A 22,499-nucleotide genomic window follows, 5' to 3' on the forward strand; every position below is an offset into this window, starting at 1 on the left:
GAAATCACACGATAAGGTAACGCCTAACACGACTATACCGAAAACAGTTACAACAGCTGTAATGACCCTCGATGAAACGCTTTGAACAAAGTGTGCATCCAGATTCTCATGCAGAATCGATCGACCCTGTTTACGTTGTGACCTCATACGACCGCTAGCGTGACGAATTTTTCAAGGCGAATTTTAGGGCATTGAAATAATATAGGGGGCACTGGCCCACCGCAGGAAGACACCTGTTGACACACGCGCTGCTTCGAAACTTCGTTTAGGCTCGTCTTCGTGCTCTCTTCTCGTTTCGCCTTCGCCTTTTCTTTCCGTGGGGGCGTCAAGGTCACTGGCGACACTCCGACATAGGAGCCGAAAGCATTTCATGCTCAAAAGTGTGCTTGTTATAAGCATTGTTAGGGAGTGATTAATCAATTATGCTAACGTCTCGTTTCCTCCTGTATAACACAACTGAACGTCACGACCGGAAAAGCGTGTCACGACTCACGAGTACAGTGATCTGTTCGGAATCTTAGAAATTGACAGAGGCGCCCCTAATGAACAAGATTTTTTTTTTAAATTAGCTGGGGTATAGCTTTAGTTAAACCCGGTAGGTTGCGTAAGCAAAGCCGACGTAGCTTCTCTTTCTGATGATGATGATGCTGATGCGGCCATTCCCCTTTGTATCGGGGGATCACAAAGTTCTGGATCAGGCTCTTCTTCTTCTTCTTCCTCTTCACCTTTTTCTTTTCCTTCTTCTTCTTCCTCTTCACCTTTTCCTTTTCCTTCTTCTTCTTCTTCTTCTTCCTCTTCACCTTTTTCTTTTCCTTCTTCTTCCTCTTCTTCTCTAAAGGTCAAAGGTCAAACGCGACTACCGGCTGGGTTTACGCAACGGGCTGGAACCTCACGAAGTATTGCTTACGCAATAAAAGTGCCAAAATTTGCTTACTGAAGGCAGTGAATTTGCCGCAAATGATAGCTTAGAAAGGAAGAATATAGAGCACTGTAGTCCCAAGATATGCGAGCGAGGTTCGTCCGGCATTCGGAAGGCCAAACGCTGGAATACTGTGCAGTCGCAACCTGCTGATGACATCGAATAAAAACCGAAAAATGCAGAGGCGTTGGACCCTTCCGACGGCGGTGAACGATGGTATTCCGGACCCCACAAGTGAAATCTTCCTTTTCTCGTTTTTGTGCGTCCAGGTAAACAAATCAGCAAACGCATGCGCGCTGTCAAACCCCCATCGGAGGAGCAGGCCGTTCGCCACACAGTCTTTTCATGACTGTTTGAGTCCGCTTTATGCATGCGCTCTTCTTCGTCGCCGATCAGGAGATAGCGGAGCCCGATTGCTGGCCGCGCCACGGGGCGCTTGCGTCGCCTTCCCGTGGGGCGTTGCTCTCCGTGAGGCTGTGAGCTTATCGTTGCTTGGCGAAGTTCAGCGGCGTGCCTAATTCTGAGCACGCAGCGGAGTTTTCGTGCTGATCCGGTCGTAATGTCGCTTGCTTGAGCAAGCTCCGCATGTGGGTGGCGCATTGTACGTCGCCACAAACTTTCACACCGAACAGTGCTGCTCATTGTATTCGGCGAAGAAAGCTCACGAGATGCGTGTTCCGTAGGCTGGCAGGCTGTTTGTACAAGTATGAACTGTTGCAGAGTAGATGTCAACGTTAAAAAACCACAGATGTCCTAAAGCACCGAGCGGAGTGATATAAGCGTTAAGTTCTTCCTGAAGTTGTAATCCGAAGGCTGTCTCCTATATGAAAACCAACAGTCAGTTTCCTGAAAGCAGCAGATATTGTGATTGCTTCAGTGTTAAAACTGGATGTGGCGTTCGGACGTTTTCCGTCCCGAGCAAGGTTACGTGACGTCATCACAGGAAAGATGATGATAAAGCAATTAAAACGGAAACGTTAAACAACGGGTATCATGTACAATATAGCAATTACACCAAACTAAAACAAAAAAAGGCGAAAAACAAGCCCGTGCTTTCGCACTATAATTGGTTTAATAGAGATATAATTTTTCCCAATTTTAATCATCATATTTATTTGACACTGTTTTCTTAATATTTTGTACACAGTTTACATAAAGCATTGCAATGCAATAATAAGCACCATGTCGAAGAAAATAATTCCGATGGGCACTTTGTTTACTTGCTGAGAGGGCGAAACCATAAGTGCCTCATTATGGGTTTTATTTTTCTTCATTTTCATTTGTTTTATGTTATATTTTTATTTCCTTTATTTCTGTATACAATTTTGTTTTTGATTTTACTTTTTCTTCCTTATGTCGTGATTTCTCTTACAAGCTTCACTGAGCACGCGAACTGCATATGAACCTCGTTTGTTCCCAAGCCGTGCAAGTGTGCGTTGTGTAGGTCTTATTCGGTAGCGAACAAACACAGTAAATGCATAGGTGATTTTTTTCTGTGTTTATGAGCATGACATGAGAATGTAATAATCGAGATAACTGGCTAGAAAGTAAAAGAAGCAGCTTTATGATGCCGCCAGTAGGATTTGAGCTCATGGAGGACTTCCGAATGTTTCTATTTTCATTTTTTTTTCTCTATCAATCTTAGCTACAGCGAAGGCTTTTCAAAGTCTTCTAGCTTCTTAGGTTGCGTGTAGTCTAATCTGGAGAGAGTTCAGCAGCGCCACTCTCCTTCATAGCGGCGGACGTCGTGCACTTGATACTGCGAGTGTCACGTGATCAGCGGAGAGCAGACATGACAGTAATTGAATTACAGTAATTTAATTACTGTTGTCTGTTTTCGGCAATTTGTAATGTAATGGATTACACTTTCGGGTTGGTAATTTAGTAATGTAATGAATTACTTTCTGGTAGTAATTTCGCTGCAAAAGTAATTAATTCCTTTCGAAATTCCTTTTACTAAAGTGCGCCACTACTACTTCAATAGAGAACAAAGTAGAGTGCCGCTAAAGCAGGAGCGACGTGCGGCAAGCCTAAGCCAGCGTAATGGATCGGCAAAATGAGACCGAATTGAGCAGAACAGTGCGTCTGTGACCTCGTGAGTTGCAGGGCCACTTAGTTACAACCATTCTCCGAGCAACAGGATACAAGGTGTCAAGGGAATACCGAAGGGAGAGATGGTGCAAGAATTGGCTAGAGTTAAAAACTAGTTTAATTGGGAACGCGGCGCAGTGGCACTCCCTGTTGCGTCGGCTAGGGCACAGTAATGCCTGGTTACACTCTGTACCACGGGGCGAGGGAGGATTGAGGAGAGAGAGAGAGAGAGAGAGAGAGAGAGAGAGAGAGAGAGAGAGAGAGAGAGAGAGAGAGAGAGAGAGAGAGAGAGAGAGAAAGGCGGGAGGGTCCATGGTGTGAGTCCCCGCGAGCACAAGATACCGATGTCGATTCTTGGGACTGGGGAATTAATAAATAACCTATAGCTTCTTCGGGCCCTTGAAATGGCGGAGACAGCACCGGGCCAACAAGCTTACGCTGGGTCGCCGTCATTTCATGACCGTTCGACCATGCTTCTGCATTTATTTTTTATTTTTATTTGGAGCTGTCTTATTTTTGTAATTGCAAGTACAGTAGTAAAGAGGAAAGGGATAGCTCTCTGAGGTGGAATTTGGCGGGAGCAAGAAATGATATGTGTGCTTTGCATCTGGAGAGCAAGTTGTTTTGTTTACTAGCGTTGCTTAGTTTTTGCATGGATGGAAACCAGAAAGTAATTTTGAAGTAATTGAATTACTCAGTAGAAGTAATTTCAAGGTAATTTCATTACTTTTGGACAGCAATAATGAGTAATGCAATTTAAATACTTTTCTGTGATTTTCTGCTAAGTAATTAGTAATTTAATTTAATTCCTTTTCAAAAGTAATTTTGCCATGTATGGCGGAGAGGGTGGCAACGGTCCGATAACTCTCTAGCTACCCATGACACCAAATCTTCCATAATGGAGCCTTTCTCCAGACTAAACAAACGAGGGGCTCAGGTTACATATCGTGTAAGATAGTGTGTTTGGCTTGCAAACCAAGGGTGGATCGGTTTGATATTCGCTTATCACCTAAACATTTTATTTAACCGAAATCAATTAGTTAATGGAGTTAACTTATTTTAGACATGCAGCGGCCTTTAACTTTCCACTGCAAGTCATATTTTATTCACTCTCATTGTAATCGGGACCTCACATGTGCCCAGAGGCCCGTTCTGTTTTGTCGCCGGTTGTTGATTGGTCTCCGAAGGGATGACGTCGCAGTCCTGCTTGACCAATCAGATTTTCTGACATGGACAACGTCCGCTGAATTTTGTTGTTGGTGGGCAAATGAGGCTTTCGCGTTATAAAAAAGTGGCCGAATGGTGTAAAGGAGCGGTAAGCGCGGAGCTGATCTGCTCGAGCTGCCACGTATTCGGGTATAGCCAGACCATATATGAGTTGTTTTTTTTTTCCCCCAATGATTGCATAGTTACCGACAGATTACCCCATCCGGTTCTTCGTTCCATGCACTTAGCATTCTAATGCCATGAGTGTCAATAAAATAAAGAACGTCCGCAGGTGTCCGCAGCAAAGTGCTACGGACACCAGATTCTTAGCGGTGCGTGAGCACCTAACAGTGCGCTAGTAGTTATACTGTGCTGATGAATCAGTTCAAAGCCACGCTCCTTTAGAATCTTAGCATACCCGAAGAGAGTAACACGCGCTGCTGTATAGAGTTTGCGTCTTATCCAGGCAATGGGAATATTTTCTAATTTTCTTGAGATCTTTGAAATTTGCGAAATAATCCGCTTACGGAGCAGATCGCGCTTGCAAGACAGCACGCTGGTTGTAGGAAAGGAAATAGAGAATATGACGTTGTAGCTTTGACACTATACCACTGCTCACTCTTTTGCCAAACAATACTTGCAAAAGTCAAAACCGGCGTTCCACGTAGGCCCCGTTTCCGAGATATGTCTGCTGCTGCAGTTCTCCCATCTTTCGACATCTATGCGCGACGCCTGACGGCCTTCGCGGCGGAGATCACAGCTACTGCTCCACAAGGCCTCCACGGGAAGCGGACGTAAGCGAGGGCTGGTATCGCAGCGACACTGCCACCGTCGACGCGTCATGGGGTGAACGATATCGGACAGAGCAAGCATCCGGCCTGCGATCTCCTTACGTGACACACACAGACATACGCCAGTCCTAGGAAATATGGACCCTTCGCCGCGTCTAACCGTAGCTCGGCGCTATTGTTTGCTGCCAAGAAAGGCGGAGTCAGTCTTGTACGCGGTTAACGCTTCCGGAACCTTTCGGTAGAAACTGGGAAGTAGGCAGCAGAGCCCGTATTCATTACGGGCTGCGGAAGCCTCCTCGAAGACTGCGAGTGTGACTGTGCATGGTGGTGCGCGGAAGAACAGTCCCTCTGCCGCGTCTTCGACTGAGCGCGCAAGAGTATCCGAAAGGGGTCTCGGCAAGAGGACGCCGTACGGCAGAATGAGATACGAAGAACATCATAGAAGGCTCCCATCTACTTGACCATATCAACATCCGTGCAGTCGATTGCTCATGAAGCTTGCAAGAAACATATCGCTACTCGAGTACAGCTGTGCCAGTACGGTAACATCTATGCCCTCCCACGACTTCGGGCACTTGAAACCACAACCTGCTAAAGACTACGCTCTTCGAAAAGGGAGAGATCATATTCGATGAGCTGAAATGTGCTTAACTTGTGCAACGTGATCTCGGCTACTTACTGTGGCCTTTTCGGAAGAACTTGCTGGTGGTGCAGGCATTCTTTGTTGAGCCAAGACGCATTCACCTGGAATTGCACCTGACGCCTTTTATTCGGACATCGGTATCAGAATGGCGTTAACGTCCCAGTGGCAAGCTTGAATCAAAGGACGTCCTCCAGGTGTGAAAAATTAATGGAAAAGACATGGCTTCGCCAGTCAACCCTGTGCACTTCTCGCTCTTGGCTTTCCTCTCAGTCATGGGAAGCGTAGTGAACCTTGCCACGGCTTGGGCTCTGCTCAGGGACGCGCGGATTCGCGGCAGGGCGACCAGCTGTTTCCTGGTCAACCTGTCACTGGCTGACCTGGCCTTCAGCCTCTTCAACGGTCCCCTGGATTCGGCCGTCTACTACTACGGTAATGAATTTGTTTCTGTCATTTCATTTCGATGTGTCTGTCCGTTGTTTCGGTGTTGCGCCGTGGGATATTTGTTTCTGAATAATTACGAAACAGAACATACGGCTACAGAGGAAATTGCCAGGTTAAGGCAAGGCCCCCCCCCCCCCCCTCTTATTTGAACGCACTGGTTTCCGACCAGGGGTGCGAACCAACACTTGCGAAAGATCTCCGAGGCCTCAAGCTTTAGAGAAAAAGCGCTTTGGCAGTTATGTGAACCTTGATTACCTAAATATTGGCTGCCGCCACGGTTGTTATGTAATCATGATGGTGGAACAAGAGCCGGGCATGAAAAATGAGTAAAGAAGCACGCGTGCCATATATCTGATGTCGAACCAGGGCTCTGCAAGGGAATAATGAGTTTCATTTCAATGAACTTCGAGAAAGATTTCCTAATCTTGAATCCACGATGAGACGACACCGGGTCACAATGGCCCAGAGGTCGCAAAGGGCATTGCTTCATCATCATCATCATTTATTTTCCCTTAAGGACCCCTATTACATAAGGGGGGAGCAAAAAAAAAAAAAAACGAAATCACAAACAAAAGGAACATTTGGAATATAGCAGTGAAGGCAAACATAATTGTTAAAAGAGCATCATAAAACGAAAGAGTGAACAATCATAGATGCATTGAGGCCATCGCGCCATATGAAGAAGAGGAAAATGGGAACACTGTTTTGCATACTATGGTTCAACAATATTTTAAAAAAAATACAACACGTGCAGAGGTGGTACTCAAAAGTGCGAGTAAGGAAGAAGATAAGATAACAACAGGTTTTTGAATTTAATTGGGTCACTCTCTTTTACAATGGCCACAGGTAGACCATTCCACTGTTCAATGGCGGATGGCAAGAATGATTTATGAAATGCATTGGTGGAACCATGTAGACGCTGTAGGCTCAGGCTGTTAAAAAGGCGACACGATGTTCTATTGGGAGGGAGTAGGAGTGTGCAGTGCAAATGAGGAAAACAGTAACATAACTTGTGGAAAAGGCAGAGTTTGGCAATTGTACGGCGAGAAGACAGTGACGGTATGTCAAGCGATGATTTTATGCCAGAAACACTGCTCCTACGGTCGTAACATGAAGTAATAAATCGGGCCGCGCGACCCTGTACCGATTCTAATGCGTCAATTAAGTATGTCTGGTATGGATTCCAAATGGGTGAGGCATATTCAAGTTTAGTGCGAATGAAAGTTTCGTAAGCAAGTTTGCGGATAAATGGAGGGGACACGGCTAGCAACCTTCTCAGTCAGTTGAGCGATTTCGAAATTTCGGCTACTATGTTTAAGATGTGCTCGGACAATGAAAGTTTGCTAATGATTGTTACTCCTAAGTACCGGTAGGACTCGACTTGTGTTAGGGGGATTACAATAAGGAATAGTACTCCTTGTTTTGCGTCACCTCCTTCAGCATCGCTCAGAAAAGAAACAAGATCAAATAGCTTTGTACATGTTACTAACCGCATGTCACTATGTCCATGCCGCTGGTTATTTAACCGCGAATAGAAGAATCAAATGACGAGAATTCCCAGTATGGCGATAAGCATGTCAGCTGAGTGCTTTCGGCTCCCGTGGAAAACTTGACGAGCAGAATCACGTTTTAAGGACCCGGGAGAGTTCTACCGGTCGAGGCTTCGGCATCAGCCATATGATTGCACATGGGGCCCGTAATCGCTTTTACAAAGGACAGGTGAACAGCAGCTAGCGGCGATTCTTCTCGCAGCGAGAACTGCTCCGCTGTTTAAATAGCATTCGTAGAATCCATGGCTGACGCTCCCGTCGAACGTCCGGACTACTCACTCTTTGCGCACGGGAGCGTCACGTAGCCTATAAAGGGCCATTGCATGTACCAGAGCCAACAATGGGCTTGACTGCGCTCGTAGAAGCTTACACACAAATGCCGATACATCGCAAACTTTAGGTACCAGATTAGGGGAACCATGGTGACTGAGGCTTGGCTGGGTGAAGGCTTATTCAGCAATGGCAACCCTAACCTGTGAATCAAACCGTTTTTGGAGTTGCGACAAGCGTTCTGTGCATCCGTGAGCGCAACGGCGTTGGGGTTAGACGCTACAGCTAATGCAATAGCTGCCTCCTCTCCCTGAGTAGGGTTGAATGTTTTTATCGAGGCGCAGTTCTTCAGCGATACTGAAGGCGTTGAGACTACAACGGTCATCACTCCATTATCCTGCTGCGTCCACGTAAAGTGTGTTGGGTTGCTCGTCCTATTTCTTTTGCAGGGCTTCCCCTCTTGTTTTTCTCCTTTCGATGCTATACGTGTGACGCGGAATCGGTCACACGTTGATGCGTCTCCTCACATCGCGTACCTCTTTCCTTTGATCGATCGTATATAACATAACATTTTAACATGGGCCTTTTTGAGCAGTTCTCTACCTGGTTTTGTGAGGGCGAGCTTGTTGTATTGTGAGAGCTATTTTGCTTCCCACATCTCTTTGAGGGTATTATGCATGTGCTCCTAGAGACATGAGCTTCGCCGTTGGCGTGAAGTTCGGTAGCGTCAGCGCCGTCTTGTATAGCTTTCCTGATTAGTGTCTCCAACTTTTCAGTTTCCGATCGGGAGATCTAGGCTAAGGAATGCAGTCCCATACAATATCCTCGAGATCACGAAAGCTTGCACTAAGCGAATGGTGACAACCATTGAAAAAACATGTGCTTAATTACAATGCACATTCCGCGAAGTAGAAAAAAAATAATAGGTCAATGGTGATAATGGTAGCAATCATGTGGAAGTTTATTCTGTTTGCGAATTGTTTTGGGTAAGAAGGATATCTTTATGAAGTTCGTTTTACAGCTGGTTTCTTTACGTTTTTACGCATGACCAAGACGCGGTGAGATGTAGTCGGGATGACGCAGACAATGCTTCGGATTGGATACCAGTTTATTGGGAAATACACTGCGGATAATGTTTAATCGAACAGATTTCATACGCTGCTGGAGTGATTCCGGCAAGGTAATCCTTTGCATCGGAGACACTAAGTTTTTAGAATAATTGGCATTAAAAAATCGCGCGGCCAAATTCCGGAACCCCAGGTGGTCGAAATTTCCGGAGTCCTCCACTACGGCGTCTCTCATAGCCTTAGTAGCTTTGGGACGTTAAACCCCATAAACCAAAACAAACCAAACCTTTTCAGTGTTGGAAGGGAGACATTGCTGATCCCCCTGTTCTGTTATACGAGTGCAGGGGGCTTGTTCGGAGAAACTGGGAGCCTTAATTGTGTTCGACCTAGTTACAGCGCGTTACATACTAACATGGCGCGTTCAGAAACATGTTACCAGGTGCATATGTCCTCCGGAATCTCCGCCTTATGGCAATCGTTCAGAGCATTTCAGCAGGATCAAACGAGCGCCGTCTCCATATGTATGAACATATGCTATGTAATGCATTGTACGCCTCCGTGACCAGCGGAATGCGAAGACACGTGTTGCGATACTCGTACGTACCTGCGTACGTACGCAGGCGTGTCTCGGTGCCCGCACTAGCAAGCATGTACTCGCCTTCTCCACGCGGGCACGCGCGATGGCAAGGCAGGCAGCCGAAGAGCTGTCCTCATCAGATATGCATCCGGAAAGAGAGCTCATTACACGACACCGGATGCGTCGTCGAAGAGAAGAAACGATCCCACGGTATCCGTGCGCAAAGTGATTCTAAGTGATTCTCTTAAGTGATGCAGGGGAAGGGCGGTGACCGCGGGACCTGCAAGGGTGCAGTCGGCAGCGAAAGTTTGCGGAACACGGGAGCATGAAGGAGGAAGAAGAAGAGGAAGTACAAGTACTTCGCTCTTTGCGATGTGCCAAATAATTTGCATTGGGTACGATTTGTGGGATTACCCGTGACTACAGAAGAAATGCTGGATTGCCGAAGAATGCCGTAGAAGAAATGCCAGATTAAAATTTTTTTATAACATTTATTACTCTAAAACGGGCATCATATCAACTGCGAAAAATATATCCAGGCACCAAATTATATATCAAAGCGACTGAACCACGATTTGAAGGTCAAGGAATTGTCTTGCAGGGGTGACGTCTTGCGTTACTCCTTTTTTTTTTTATTTGTTGAAACTGTCCGAGAATGGAACAGCTTGTCATCAAGCACTGTGTATATACCGATGAAAGATGCTTTTTATCATGCATTGAAATAATATTTCAAGTTATAGTTAACGTTTGTAGCCCCCCCCCCCCCCCCCCCTTGCTGCAAGGCCCTAGGGCCGATGCAGGTATCCAATAAATAAATAAATAAATAAATAAATAAATAAATAAATAAATAAATAAATAAATAAATAAATTGCATTAGGACAATTTCTAGGATTGACTTGTTAAATATTTTTTCAAAAACTTTTCCTGCTTTTTCTTTTTCTTCAAAATTGTTATTTTGCTCTAAATATTGCTTTTTTATAGTTGCATTCTTACACTTCTTTACATTCCCGCTGGGTGCTTACCTTTTTCTTGTAATCACCTATGGAAATTATATTATGTTAAGTAATTGGTGCATTACCTTTAGGAAATGCTGCGCGTCCCATCGACCCTCCTTTTCCTGTGTTTGTTTAGTTAGCGCGCATCATTTCTTAAAGATTTCTTCGTGCACTCCGCTAAAGCTTGCATGGGCAATCCCCCATAGGGAAAATACGTGCCACGTTTTGAGAGGCCAACAACAGCGGCAACAGCAGCAACAACTCCCTGTCTTTTTGCCTCTCAGCTGGACGATAAAGTGACAAGGACGTATACAGTCTTTGTCAATAACGTAGAGCCCAGAGGGTCTGCTTCTGAGTCACTTCGGGCTACTTGTAAGTTGTAATGCATTTCCAGTGTTCCGAATCTCTTGATGCTAAGAAGATGTTTTGTCCTACCCTCTCCATTGGGAAGGACCTCGACTAATGCAAAATCAGCGCCACTACACGGTTCACAAGCAGCCCCTCTGGGCTCTGCACTTTTGACAAAGGCTGTACCTGCAACCATCGGGCCCATATGGCATCAGCTATACCACCTACACTAATATACCCTTCCTTAGGGCTGGGCGCACATGCCAAAAAGGCGGCTAGCCGTATTCTATATTTGTTATGAGAGCTATAGAATTGATGACTTTTGCAAATTTCTGCTTGCGATGCGCGAGTCACCTAATCTACCTAACCAATTTCGAAAGTATCAAAACAATTTTCCGAGATCACTGCAGAATCTGCACTAAAGAAACCTGCGAGATGTGTCAGCTGGATTCCGCGAGTGACAGATACTGTGCCTCTCCTTTTCTGTAAATTAATTGCCGGTGAACTTTGATCGTTCAACGGAACGCTCGTTGTGTTTGACAAGGGGGGCGCAATGTAACGTGTTTACAACGCGCAGGCTTTCGTATTTCTGTGCTGCAGATTCTGCAGGGTTCTCGAATTTTTCAGACTGCGGTTGGTTGATTACCTCTCTTTACACATTTTCTAACCATTCCCACCAATTCGTGCAGCAAATCACGCCTTTTACCGCTCGTTCACGTTCAAGCGTTTCAAATTTCCCGCCACCGGGAGTTAGGCCTACGTCACCGGAAGTCGAGTACCACGTGACCTCTTTGGACGTCGACATTACCTCTCCTAGCTATTTCGACGTCTGATTGACTTAATTGGCTTTAATTATTTAACTAATTATCCCACATGCACCTCTTGATTTCCCATGCAGGATTTTTTATGCTGTATCTGATGAAACCATTCTTTTTTATAAACTCATTCGTTCGAACATAATCGTGCGGACAAGCTCGTGATGACACGAAACCGCAAACATAGCCGTACAATGCTTACGCATTAATTAGCGTCATTCGGAGGCGGTACCACAAATCTTAGAGCTTGAGCGTTGCAAGCAGAATATATATGGACACATACGAGGCAACATCATCTGACAATCTGCCTACCATAGATCCTTATCTGCGAACATGAAGAGTCCCGCGTTTGCCCCGAGCGGGTTCCGTCACTCTGCGCGCCGGTATAGACTGAGAGAGGCTAGAGCAGAGTTTAGCAAAACGTTAGAGGTCTTTAGTCGGTTTGTGCTTTGGTTATAGGGAGCCGCATTATTTGTCGCCCTTTTCGATGGGCGCCTGCTTTTACAGTAAATGGCATACAATCGGAGGCGCATTGGTCTAATAAATGCGTTTTCTTGATCTGCATACAAAAATTCGTCACTCAGGTTTCACGGTTCGAATCCTTGTCGCAAGCAAGTCTCCAGCTTGACTGGAGGATGGGTGCTAAATAGGAAAGCAGTATACGTCACCCTAAACGCTGCACGAAGAACGGTTACGTCACAATTTTGATACGTAATCGTATGTATATTTTTTTCCGACACATTTTTTTATTCTCAATTTAGGGTTTCGACGGCGGCGTATTTTTGACTGAACGAGCTGTACGCTCTGTCGTGTAAAAACTGGTCGCGTTTTAACCGTGGTTGAAGAGAGTTAGATGTGCGTTAACTCCACTTAACGTTTTTTTTTTTTTGCGTTTAGCGTTTGATTTTGGGTGTTAGTCGGCGAGACCTTTTCAACGATATATGGCGCCTTTGCAGTTTAAACTTAAATTTCTAATAACAGTTAACTACTAATGGTCAACACTTAAGACCTGCAATTCAGTGCAATCATACTGCACTAAGCTACCCAACGACTTGAAGAGCAATGTGAAGTGAAATTTTAGTGGCTATTAAGTAACTTGTAAATTGCGACGCTTAATTAGTAAAGCAGTAAGATAGTCACGTAGTCGTGTACCAGCTTAGCATAGTACACCGGAACGTATAGCTTGTTCTGAGTCAGACCAAGTCTTAGTTTGACCTTGAAGACCGAGCTGAAGGTCGTCGCAACGGACGGAATCGGTAAACCCATAGAATCGTGTAAACGTCATACTAACCTCTACAACCCAGAGGGCTATGTTACGAAAAATGGTAGGGGTAACATTAAGAGATAGGAAGCGTGCAGAGTGGGTCAGAGAAATAACTCAAGTTACCGATATTCTAGTGGAAATCAAAAAGAAGAAATGGGCATGGGCAGGACATATAGTGCGAAGAGAGGATAACCGATGGTCGCTTAGGGTGACAAACTGGATTCCAAGGGAAGGAAAGCGTAGCAGGGGGCGGCAGAAAGTTAGGTGGGCAGATGAGGTTAAGAAGTTCGCAGGGGTCAAGTGGATGCAGCTAGCGGTTAATTGGAGAAATATGGGAGAGGCCTTCGCCCTGCAGTGGGTATAGTCAGGCTGATGATGATGATGGTGACGACGACGACGACGATGATGATGATGATGAACTTCTACACAAGCGTGGCTTCGTCAGAGCCTCGAGCTGCGTTACTAACCGAATGTGATGGCCAACCAAATAATCGCAGGAGGCTGGACCCACGGCCACCGACTGTGCGTGGCGGCCGCATTGATGCGCCACTTGGCCGTGGGCAGCTCCCTGGCCAACATCCAGCTCATCACGCTCAACCGGTACACGAGCGTGGTTCGTCCACTGGCCTACGTGCGCATATTCAGCCCGGGCAGCTGTCTGCTGCTAGCCGCATTCTGCTGGCTGCTGCCCGCAGTCCTGCTGCTTCCTGCCGCACTGGCCGCGCCCGGAGCTCGCCTGGGCTGGGACGAGACGCTGGAGAGTTGCACCGTCCTGCCGGGCTCCGTGTACCGGCCCGTGCTCTACCTGGGCTCGGCCCTGCTGCCTCTGCTGCTGTTCGCCGCCTGCTACCCGCGCCTTTTCCTGGCCCTGCGTCACTCACGCCGGAGGCTCACCTCGCATCTGGGGACGCTGCAGTCAGTACTCGTTTATCCCAGCTGTTGAAAAGCTACAGAGAATTTTCTGTTGTTACAACAAAATTTCTTTCCGGTTTCAAAGCGAAAGCCTTCCTGTTCATGAGTAGCGTCACCAGTGTGTGTTGGCAGAGTGTGTGAACCAAGCGTGTCATCAGAACGCGTTCATGCAAACTTGACCAAGTAATTTAGCCAAATTTGGTATCCAATCTAATTCTAGTATGGCCAACTCAATGGTGACCTCCAAATTTGGCCCCCCGCCGGGGTGGCGCAGTGTTTACGGCGCTCGACTACTGTGCCGAAGAAAGCGGGATCAAATTCCGGCCTCGGCGGCTGCGTTTCGATGGAGGCGAAACGAATTGGCGTCCGTGTGCTGTGTAATGTCAGTGCACGTTAAAGAACCCCAGGTGGTCTAAATTTTCCGAGTCCTCCACTACGGCGTCTCTCATAGCCTGAGTCGCGTTGGGACATTAAACCCCACAAACCAACCAACCAAATTTGGCCAGCCTTAAAATTTAGCCACAGGGACCCTAAAACGGGACCTAGTCAGAAATAGACAAAAAAAAAAAAAAAAAAAAAAAGATGTCTACCTTGATCGAGTATGGCCAGTTCAGTTGAGAGCTATAATTGGGATGTCCAATTTTGACTCCCTGAACCCCCAAATTTACCTCGACAGAATTTGACCACAATCGATCATAATTCAGGTATGACCAGTTCAGTGGTAACCTCAAAATTGGGATGGGGAACCTTGAAATGTGGCCCCCTGGCCCCCACAAAATTTGACCTCATGACAATCATCTAAAATTAGTGTAACCTAATTTTAATATGGTCGTTCAGCGGTAACCTTCAAACTTAGGTTGGTCACCTCCGAAGTGTGACCTCCTTCTGCCCCCGAAATTTGAATTAGTCCAAATTTAAACAAAATCGGCGTCTATAGTTTGACCTTGGCCAACTAAGTAGTGATATGCAAATTTGGGTGGGCCATCCCCAAAGTTCGGTCCTCTGATCACCAACATTTGGCTAATAGAAACAGCAACTAAGCAACGTACTAAACAGCAAAACGCGGAACTCATAACGAAACTATAGCACGGGACTCGCAATCATTTCACATTTCTGCACGTAAGCAGACTGAAGTGCACACTGTTTTTCGGCAGTTAAAGTTTTGTGCCGCACATATTTTTACGGCAACACCAGAAAGTCAATTGTGTTGTTACAACAGGAAAGTACGACAGGAAAATTACAGAAAAGTCAAGCGTTATATATATAATAAAACTACAGAGTGTTTTTCTCGTATTTTTGGGACGGTTCGATGGTTTTTTTTCGACTGGGCGATGCCAGCCGTGGTACAGTGCCCTATGTAGCCGTGGTGGCCGCATCTCTATGGAAACGAAATGCTAAAATGTCTGTGCGTTGTGTGATGTAGGTGAACTGTAATGAACCTCAGGTTTCCGAAATGAATCAGGAGCCCTCCACTGCAGTGTCTCTGATAGCGCGTGCGCTAGGCTCCGATAGCAGTGGTGGGGAAAGCATTTTTTCGCTAACGAAAGAGGGTGATGCTCGCGGGCACCGTGTCGCCCTATTCCAGAACGTCATTGGTCTAAGCCGCCGCTCGAGCCCGATGAGCCAGAGATCGTTACTCCTTTATAGTCCGGAGCTGCTGAGCAGGGTCTTCTCCCAGTTCTCCTGAGTGGTGTGGGGGATATGAGAGCTGAACCACAAATGCTGAATACCAAATTATGAGCACCTCCGACTACCTGCAGCTCTTCAATTCGCACCGTAATATCACTACTGAGGCATTCGTCAATATACGCTACGTATTACAGTTATGACAAACCTGTCACCTTTTGTGCCCGCCACACCTACTCAACCACCAGGATGATGGTTTGGTTTGGTCTGGTTTGTGGGGTTTAACGTCCCAAAGGAACTCAGGCTATGAGAGACGCCGTAGTGGAGGACTTCGGAAATTTCGACCACGTGGGGTTCTTTAACATGCACTGACATCGCACAGGAGTGGATTAATGTGTGCATTTGTTAGCGGTTGCTTTTGCATGTCAAGTGCACGAATGAGAGGTCGGGGAAATGAAAATGTCTATCATATCTGATAAGAGCCCTGTTCACAAGCTAGGGACCATTTTCAATGTCACATCTGCTGGCCTTCGCCAGCTGTGGGTCAGTCGCTTATCTCATGCTCTGCTACACCGCTACTGCCATATCTGTGGTGACATTGTCGCGCGAGCAGAGATGGGCAAATGCCCGGATTTCGCCTTCCATCACTCTCACTTTTTGTTAAATTTCCCGGCCGTCCCCCGCCCTCACCTATTCGGCACTCCCTAACCCTCATCTTCGCAGTCGTCAATATTAGCGCTCAAGTTATTAATGCCTCGTTCTCCAGAAAATCCGCCGTCGGTGTGGTCGGCGTTGTGAGCAAAAAACCGCAGACATGCATTTTGCAGGCGGTGACATGGCTGGCACTGATTGGTCGGCAGGTTGTGTGACGTCACGAGACCCTACGACGCGGACGAGTTAGCAGAGGCGCTGTTAAATCGGAGGACGAAATTATAACTCCCTGGATCCTTGGATCTCGAGTCAGAAACACTATAATGCCACGTGAACAGTGTCCAAAGACACGTGGACGTAGTTTTGCTGAAACGAGGCTTCATATATCTATGCCAAGTGTTCTTTCACACAATGTCGTAGCTCCCGGATGCATGCTGATGAATATATGGTAGATAACAGAGGTGCATATTAATTCACTGATTAAGCGAGTAGTAGAGAGCATGTAGGCGATCAAAGGCTCGTAAAAAGAGCCGCAGATGGGAGCCGTTAACGGCGTCGAGTCTAACCTTAATATGCGGAGCGTATTTGTTCGCTAAATTTTGTTTTATTTCTTGCCGATATTTGCTATCGTTATTGAGTCGGACTAAGCGTAAATTGGATACTCTTTCGGTCGTGCCAAGCAACGCGAATTCTTTAAGAATAGCACTGCGATGCTCTCGCGCAGGTGCACGGGCGCAATAAATAACTGTTGGAGTGCGTTCATGTTGTAGCCGATTAGCCTGGAATTACCTCTGCTTAAACCGGTCAATCCGCACGAAAGCACTGTTTGTAAAGTTTTTCTTGGTGATTTAGCGCTGAGAGACTGATACAGAGTTTTTCAAATCTTTATGCGTCTTTATTTTGCGGCATATATGCAGATTGCAATAGGGGGTACATATGCCATCGGTTACCAACTTGTCTAGATGTTAAAGGTATCATGTGATGATGAACAGCTGATTACGTGTTGGCCTCAAGGTTAGGGAATGTACACTTCTTCCTCAGTTTAAAGGGTGATGTCACAGGACGTCCACGCTATGTGTCCATCATTCATTCATGGATGCATGAATGCATGCATTCATTTAGTCAAGTCCTCCGAGACTTTCTGCGGCCGATAGCGGCTCTCAGAGCTCGTAAAGGTATAACAAATTATGTCTCTGCCACAGATCCTTGGAGCTGCAGCCTTCGACCAGCGCCCCGGACCTGAGCCGGGAGCCGATGCACCACCCTAAGCGCTCCAATTCGATCTGCGCGGGCCGCGGTCGCGAGCGTCAGCTGCTGGGAGTGCTTGGAGCCATCCTGTGCTCCTTCTGTATCTGCTACCTGCCGCTGCTGGTCAGCGTGGGCCTCAACCAGACGCCGCCACTGGTTATCTACGGACTGTTCTACGCCGCGCCGTGCCTCAACCCACTTGTCTATGTGGCCATGAGCCGCGACTACCGCAGGGCCTACGCGGCCCTCTTCTGCTGCGGTGCTGCTGGAAACGGACAGTCCAACGACGGCTGAAGTTTTTCCCTCCCTGAGTCTCGCCACAAACGAAAAAACGTTTGGTGTTGATCAGCATTCGATGAGCCATCTCAACATTACAAAGACACGTGTTTACACTTTCACGTTCCACCGTCCCAATGGGCATCACAAAACGACAGACATCCCACGGACGTCCTGGACATCTACAGAACATCCAGAGGAGTTGTAATGTCCAGTGGGATGCAGTGGAGAAAGTCTGCAGGATTCAGAACAGTGCGTTTCCATCGAGTGGCTAGAAGCGCGGTTGATTCCATTTCTTTTTTGAAGACCCTGTGGAGGAGTGCTTTCTCTCTGCCACCGACGTCTTCTCATTGAGCGTGATTTGCGCCGTCCCGCAATTAACTTTATGTTTACAGGTGCGCGGTAATTACAACCGAATGGCTTCCGAAATGCCAAGTCACATGATATTGTGGTCAACAACTGGCTGCTTTGCGGTGTTTCCAGACTTCCTTACTCCACGATGACGCGCAAGGTGCACAGCACAGCCGCTGGAGGCGACGACGTGCCTCAGTCCGTCATCTCTCTATTCAGCCACGCGCTTCAACACATTCAGCTGACGACTGACGTATCGCTTCCCCGACGTGCACGCTGTCAGTGCGATATCCTAAAGCATGGCTGCATTTCTGAGAATGGCACACCTCTTCTGCCCCAAAGAATGGTTGAGCCCAAGTCTTTTCCAACATTTTCCTTTTATGTTTTCGAAAATTTCCTTAATCACAGCTCGAAATCAGAGCAGTTTTGCTAGACTTATATCCTTGAACGTAAAATTGATCTAACCTCGTCCCACCCAGCCAGAATCAGTCTAGACTTGTTTCTGCTAGAACTCTGAGTGTATACTGCAGTGTTGAGCAAGCGAAATTCCCTGTGTTTTAACGATTGCCACACGGTTACTGAGGGCCTGTATTCAAATGGCTTTACTTCACGTTCAGGCAAGCTCACAAAATGAATTATGCACCTCGTTTTATATCATTCGTAACTTTAAAACGTTAGTCCTTCCTTGGCTGACTGCCTCTTCTCCGAGTAAGGCGGAAGGTCCGCATTGATCCAGCTCTGCTTGTGAGGTCGTTAACGGCTTACCTATATTGTACTTAACTGTGCCACAAGAACATTTTGGAGCACGCAATGAAACCTCCAGATCATACGATTTAGATCGCCTTTAGTGTCACACTTTTCGCATTTGTCTGACTAAAGTCCTTTTGAATACATAGTTAGGAACTTGGATAGGTGTTAATTTGAAGTTTACGCCAGACTTTGGCAGCTTTGGCCTGTCGTTTGGAGAGCGTTTTATCTGCATGGGGGTATATCTGTGTCTAGTAAGCCTGTGGTGCTGCAGGGTTTCACTATAAGAAAAACTCTCCTTGCCGGGGTATAGGAATTTATTCACGTCACTTCATGCGCAATGGACGCTAGCGGCTGGCACGGCATTCGGTGGTCGTGTGCCCGGAGCACCGCAGTTTGTCGGAATTTCCGCGTGCACTGCCTAAACGGCCGTGCGAGTGAAGGGGTACGCCTGTGGACTATGTCGAACAACAAAAACAATGAAACCGACAGAAGGTTCGACTTTGTGAAAACATCGACTCACACGACTGCGGAAACTTTGTCGGGGTTTGCGGAGACCACCGCCTCACGCTGAATTCATCGACACCGGGGCCTGCCCTGTGAAGTGCGGCTTAAGTTTTGCGATAAGTGAAGAAATTAAAACGTACAAATCCATGAAAGTGTTTTAACATTTTCGCAAGCGGGCGAAGTCAGGAGCCGCACTTGCGTAAGGATGGCGTGCCGTTTTTCGAGGTGAGTAATTTGCGACGTGTATATTCGCTTAGCTATAAGGCAAACTCAATTCTGACACTTGGTTTGGTTTGGTAAAACTTTATTTCCCACAGTAACGGTCCTGAAGGACACTTGGCTAAGGCGCCAGGTGTAGGGGGCAGCTCCCACGTCGGCACAGAGAGCCCGAAGCTCTCCGCCACCGCGCGGGCCTCCTGGACAGCCCGAAGCTGATGCAACTGACGTGTTATAACTGTGTCTAGGGTAATCGCTGTACATCGCGTTGTTGTGGACTTAGATTCCAGGCTACGGGCAGCGCTACGTTGCAGTAACTAAGTTTTCAAAATATTCCCTCTGGATGTGCCGGTTATGCAGCGAGCGCTTAACAGTATTTGCTAGACCGTGCTGCTACTCGGTCATGCATGATGCTTCGTTTATTGTGCGTGTGCCTGTGGAAGCTTCGGCGGTTTGCCGACTACCACCACTGGAAATGTGCGTTTCGGCTTCGCCAGCTTTCGATTAGGGGCAGTTAATAATGCGCTGTCTCTTCAAGATGTGCCCAACGTGGGTAGCAGCTGAAAGTTAACGGATTTGAAGAGCTGCAAGTCGTGTTGCGTATAATATGTAACCGAAAATTTTTACTGGCGAGTTGCTGCACAGATGCCTAAACTGCAACACCGTATACATTAATAGTGTATTTACTTTCATTTTTTTTTAAACCTGTCTTGTTTTTAAGTTCCTGTCGCTCACCTCTGATTTTCTCCACCACGTCCTTACTATCCCTTTATTTTCACCGCCCATTTCAGGTGTTTCAGATATAACTGGCTAACATTGTTTCCTTCTGGTTTTGAAATTTATTAGATTTCTGTCCGCAGACCGTGTCCGCAGACCGTGTCCGCAGGCCGTGTCCGCAGAACGTGTCCGCAGGCCGTGTCCGCAGAACGTGTCCGCAGACCGTGTCCGCAGGCCGTGTCCGCAGAACGTGTCTGCAAAATCGTGTCCGTAGCAGTTGCGAGTAATTGAGAAGTGGTAGAGGTTAATGAGTGGTGTCAATCGATAGAGGGAGACGTAATGTGTCTGAAAAATAATTAGGCCAATAAGTTAATTAGGTAAAAAATTAGAATGACTGGTTAACAGGAAAGGAAAGGCGCAGTACCTGTCACCCTTGTTATGTGGACACCTGAACCGCGCCGTAGGGGAAGGGAGGAAGGTGGGAATGAAAGCGGAAAGAGAAAAAGAGGTGCCGTAGTGGATATGACGTCAAGGATGTGACGTCACGCAACCGAAACTAGAGCCTAAAAAGGGCATAAGAAGGAATTGGCGCGTAATTTGAAAGTACCAAATACTAGGTATTTCCTACAGCAGAATAGAAGAGAGAGAGAGAGAGAGAGAGAAATAACATTTATTGCACCCGTCAAAAGGTTGGTGAGGATCCGAGGCGAAGCTCTGTCCCAACCATGTCCTCCCCCTCAGCCGTCGACCTGGATCCCTTGGATCTTAGCAGCGGCCAAGGCAAGACGGATGACTTCTCGTTGCCCTTTTTCGTCCTGCTTGAGAAGGAGCAGAATAGAAAAAACACCATCATCTTGAAAAAGCTTCAGACGCACGTCGACCAGGTAATGGGGATATTCAGGTGAATCTCTCTCAGGTACAAAGGCCTCAGAAGAACACTGCCTAATAAAACTGCTTCGTGCATTTGTAATAAGCAGGATAGCGTATGCCACCCCCTTTCTCAATCTCAATCCCTGCGAAGTAGAGAAGTTAGAGAAAATGACCAGAATGTCATTCAAAAGGGCTTTAGGCATCCCCCCAACTCGTCGACATAGAAGCTTCCAGCTATGGGAATGCATAATACCTGGGAAGAGATTGCTAAAGTGGTGAGGGAGGCCCAGATTTGGCGGCTCAACTCCACTGTAGTTGGCCGAAAAATACTGCAAGAACTACAGCTTCAGTCAGGTGAGCCACCCTATGTCGCTGAACTCCTGCAGCTTGAGACGCGGAAACTATTCAAAATTGCACCGATCCCTAAGAATATGCACCCGATTCATGAAAGGAACGAAGACAGCATAGAGCGAAATTTATTCAAAGCAAACTAATAAACGACCCTCCTGAGGAATCAGCCTATTGCGATGCTGCCTGTTGGCTAGAAGCAGTGGTAAATGGGAACCACTCCCGGAAAGTAATTGGATTCATTAATACGCGTAACGCTTTAATAGATGAAGAGGCTGCGATAGCGCTAGCATGTACAGGCACTAAAGCCAAAACTATTATTTCAGATAATAAGGCGGCTGTTAGGAACTTCGGCAAAGGCCTAATTTCAAAGCAGGCGGCCAGTCTACTGAGAAAGCACCCGCTAATTTGGGAGGTTTCAGTCATCTGGGTTTCAGCTCACGAGGGTCTATCAGGCAATGAGGCTGCCCATCACCTCGCTCGAGATGTATACACCCGAGCGGCCGTAGAGACCCCGCTACCCGGAGGCAAAGACCCCCTCATCATCTACAAGGAGCTCTCTGAGACTCCCAGACTAAACAGAATGATCTATACACCACCAGATAGGTCCCTAATACCTTCAGAATGCAGGGCCCGGCGAAAAATTCAGGCCAATCGTTTCTTTACTTATGTTACTCTGCATAATGAGTTGACAGGGGACCCAGAGGCTTGAAATTTCTGCAACGTACCTCTGAGTCAAAATCATCTAATCTCCTCGTATCTCCGGGAGCTAAAGAAACTGATCCCCTTGATCAAATTACCTGGGAGTCCTACATCCGCAGCCCAAATTCGGATGAACAAAAGATCGTCCTACGCCTGGCGACCTTCTCTGCGGCCACGGCGCAGGAGAGCCGGCAAGGAGACCCTTCCCCTGGCTGAGCCCCTGCCCTGAGGTCAATGTCAGTGTAAATAAAATCTTCTCACTCACTCACAAACAAGAATTAAGTGAATAGGGCAACTAGAAGCAACCAGAAGCAACCGACAGGAGCATCCGTGCTTTCGCATTACTCCAAT

The 22,499-nt window shown here is 46.9% G+C and overlaps 1 protein-coding gene across 2 annotated transcripts in view; it reads left to right on the top strand.

Moving 5' to 3' along the window:
• The window catches only part of LOC146182178 (G-protein coupled receptor moody-like), an 85,450-nt gene extending 65,991 nt beyond the window's left edge, over positions 1 to 19,459 (top strand). Inside the window, exons 1-3 of one of the 2 annotated variants that reach the window (XM_084577197.1) lie at positions 5,057 to 6,079; positions 13,475 to 13,892; positions 17,369 to 19,459. In XM_084577197.1, the coding sequence (XP_084433323.1) occupies positions 5,869 to 6,079; positions 13,475 to 13,892; positions 17,369 to 17,708 (969 nt within the window). In that variant the 5' untranslated portion in view covers positions 5,057 to 5,868 and the 3' untranslated portion in view covers positions 17,709 to 19,459. Of the gene's footprint in view, positions 1 to 5,056; positions 6,080 to 13,474; positions 13,893 to 17,368 lie in introns of those variants that run through there. The other variant, XM_084577198.1, reaches the window with a different exon arrangement.
• The last annotated feature ends 3,040 nt before the right edge of the window (positions 19,460 to 22,499 follow it).

The sequence above is a fragment of the Amblyomma maculatum genome, chromosome 8 (assembly GCF_055883805.1).
Source record: "Amblyomma maculatum isolate TAMU_Amacu chromosome 8, ASM5588380v1, whole genome shotgun sequence".
NCBI lineage: Eukaryota > Metazoa > Arthropoda > Arachnida > Ixodida > Ixodidae > Amblyomma > Amblyomma maculatum.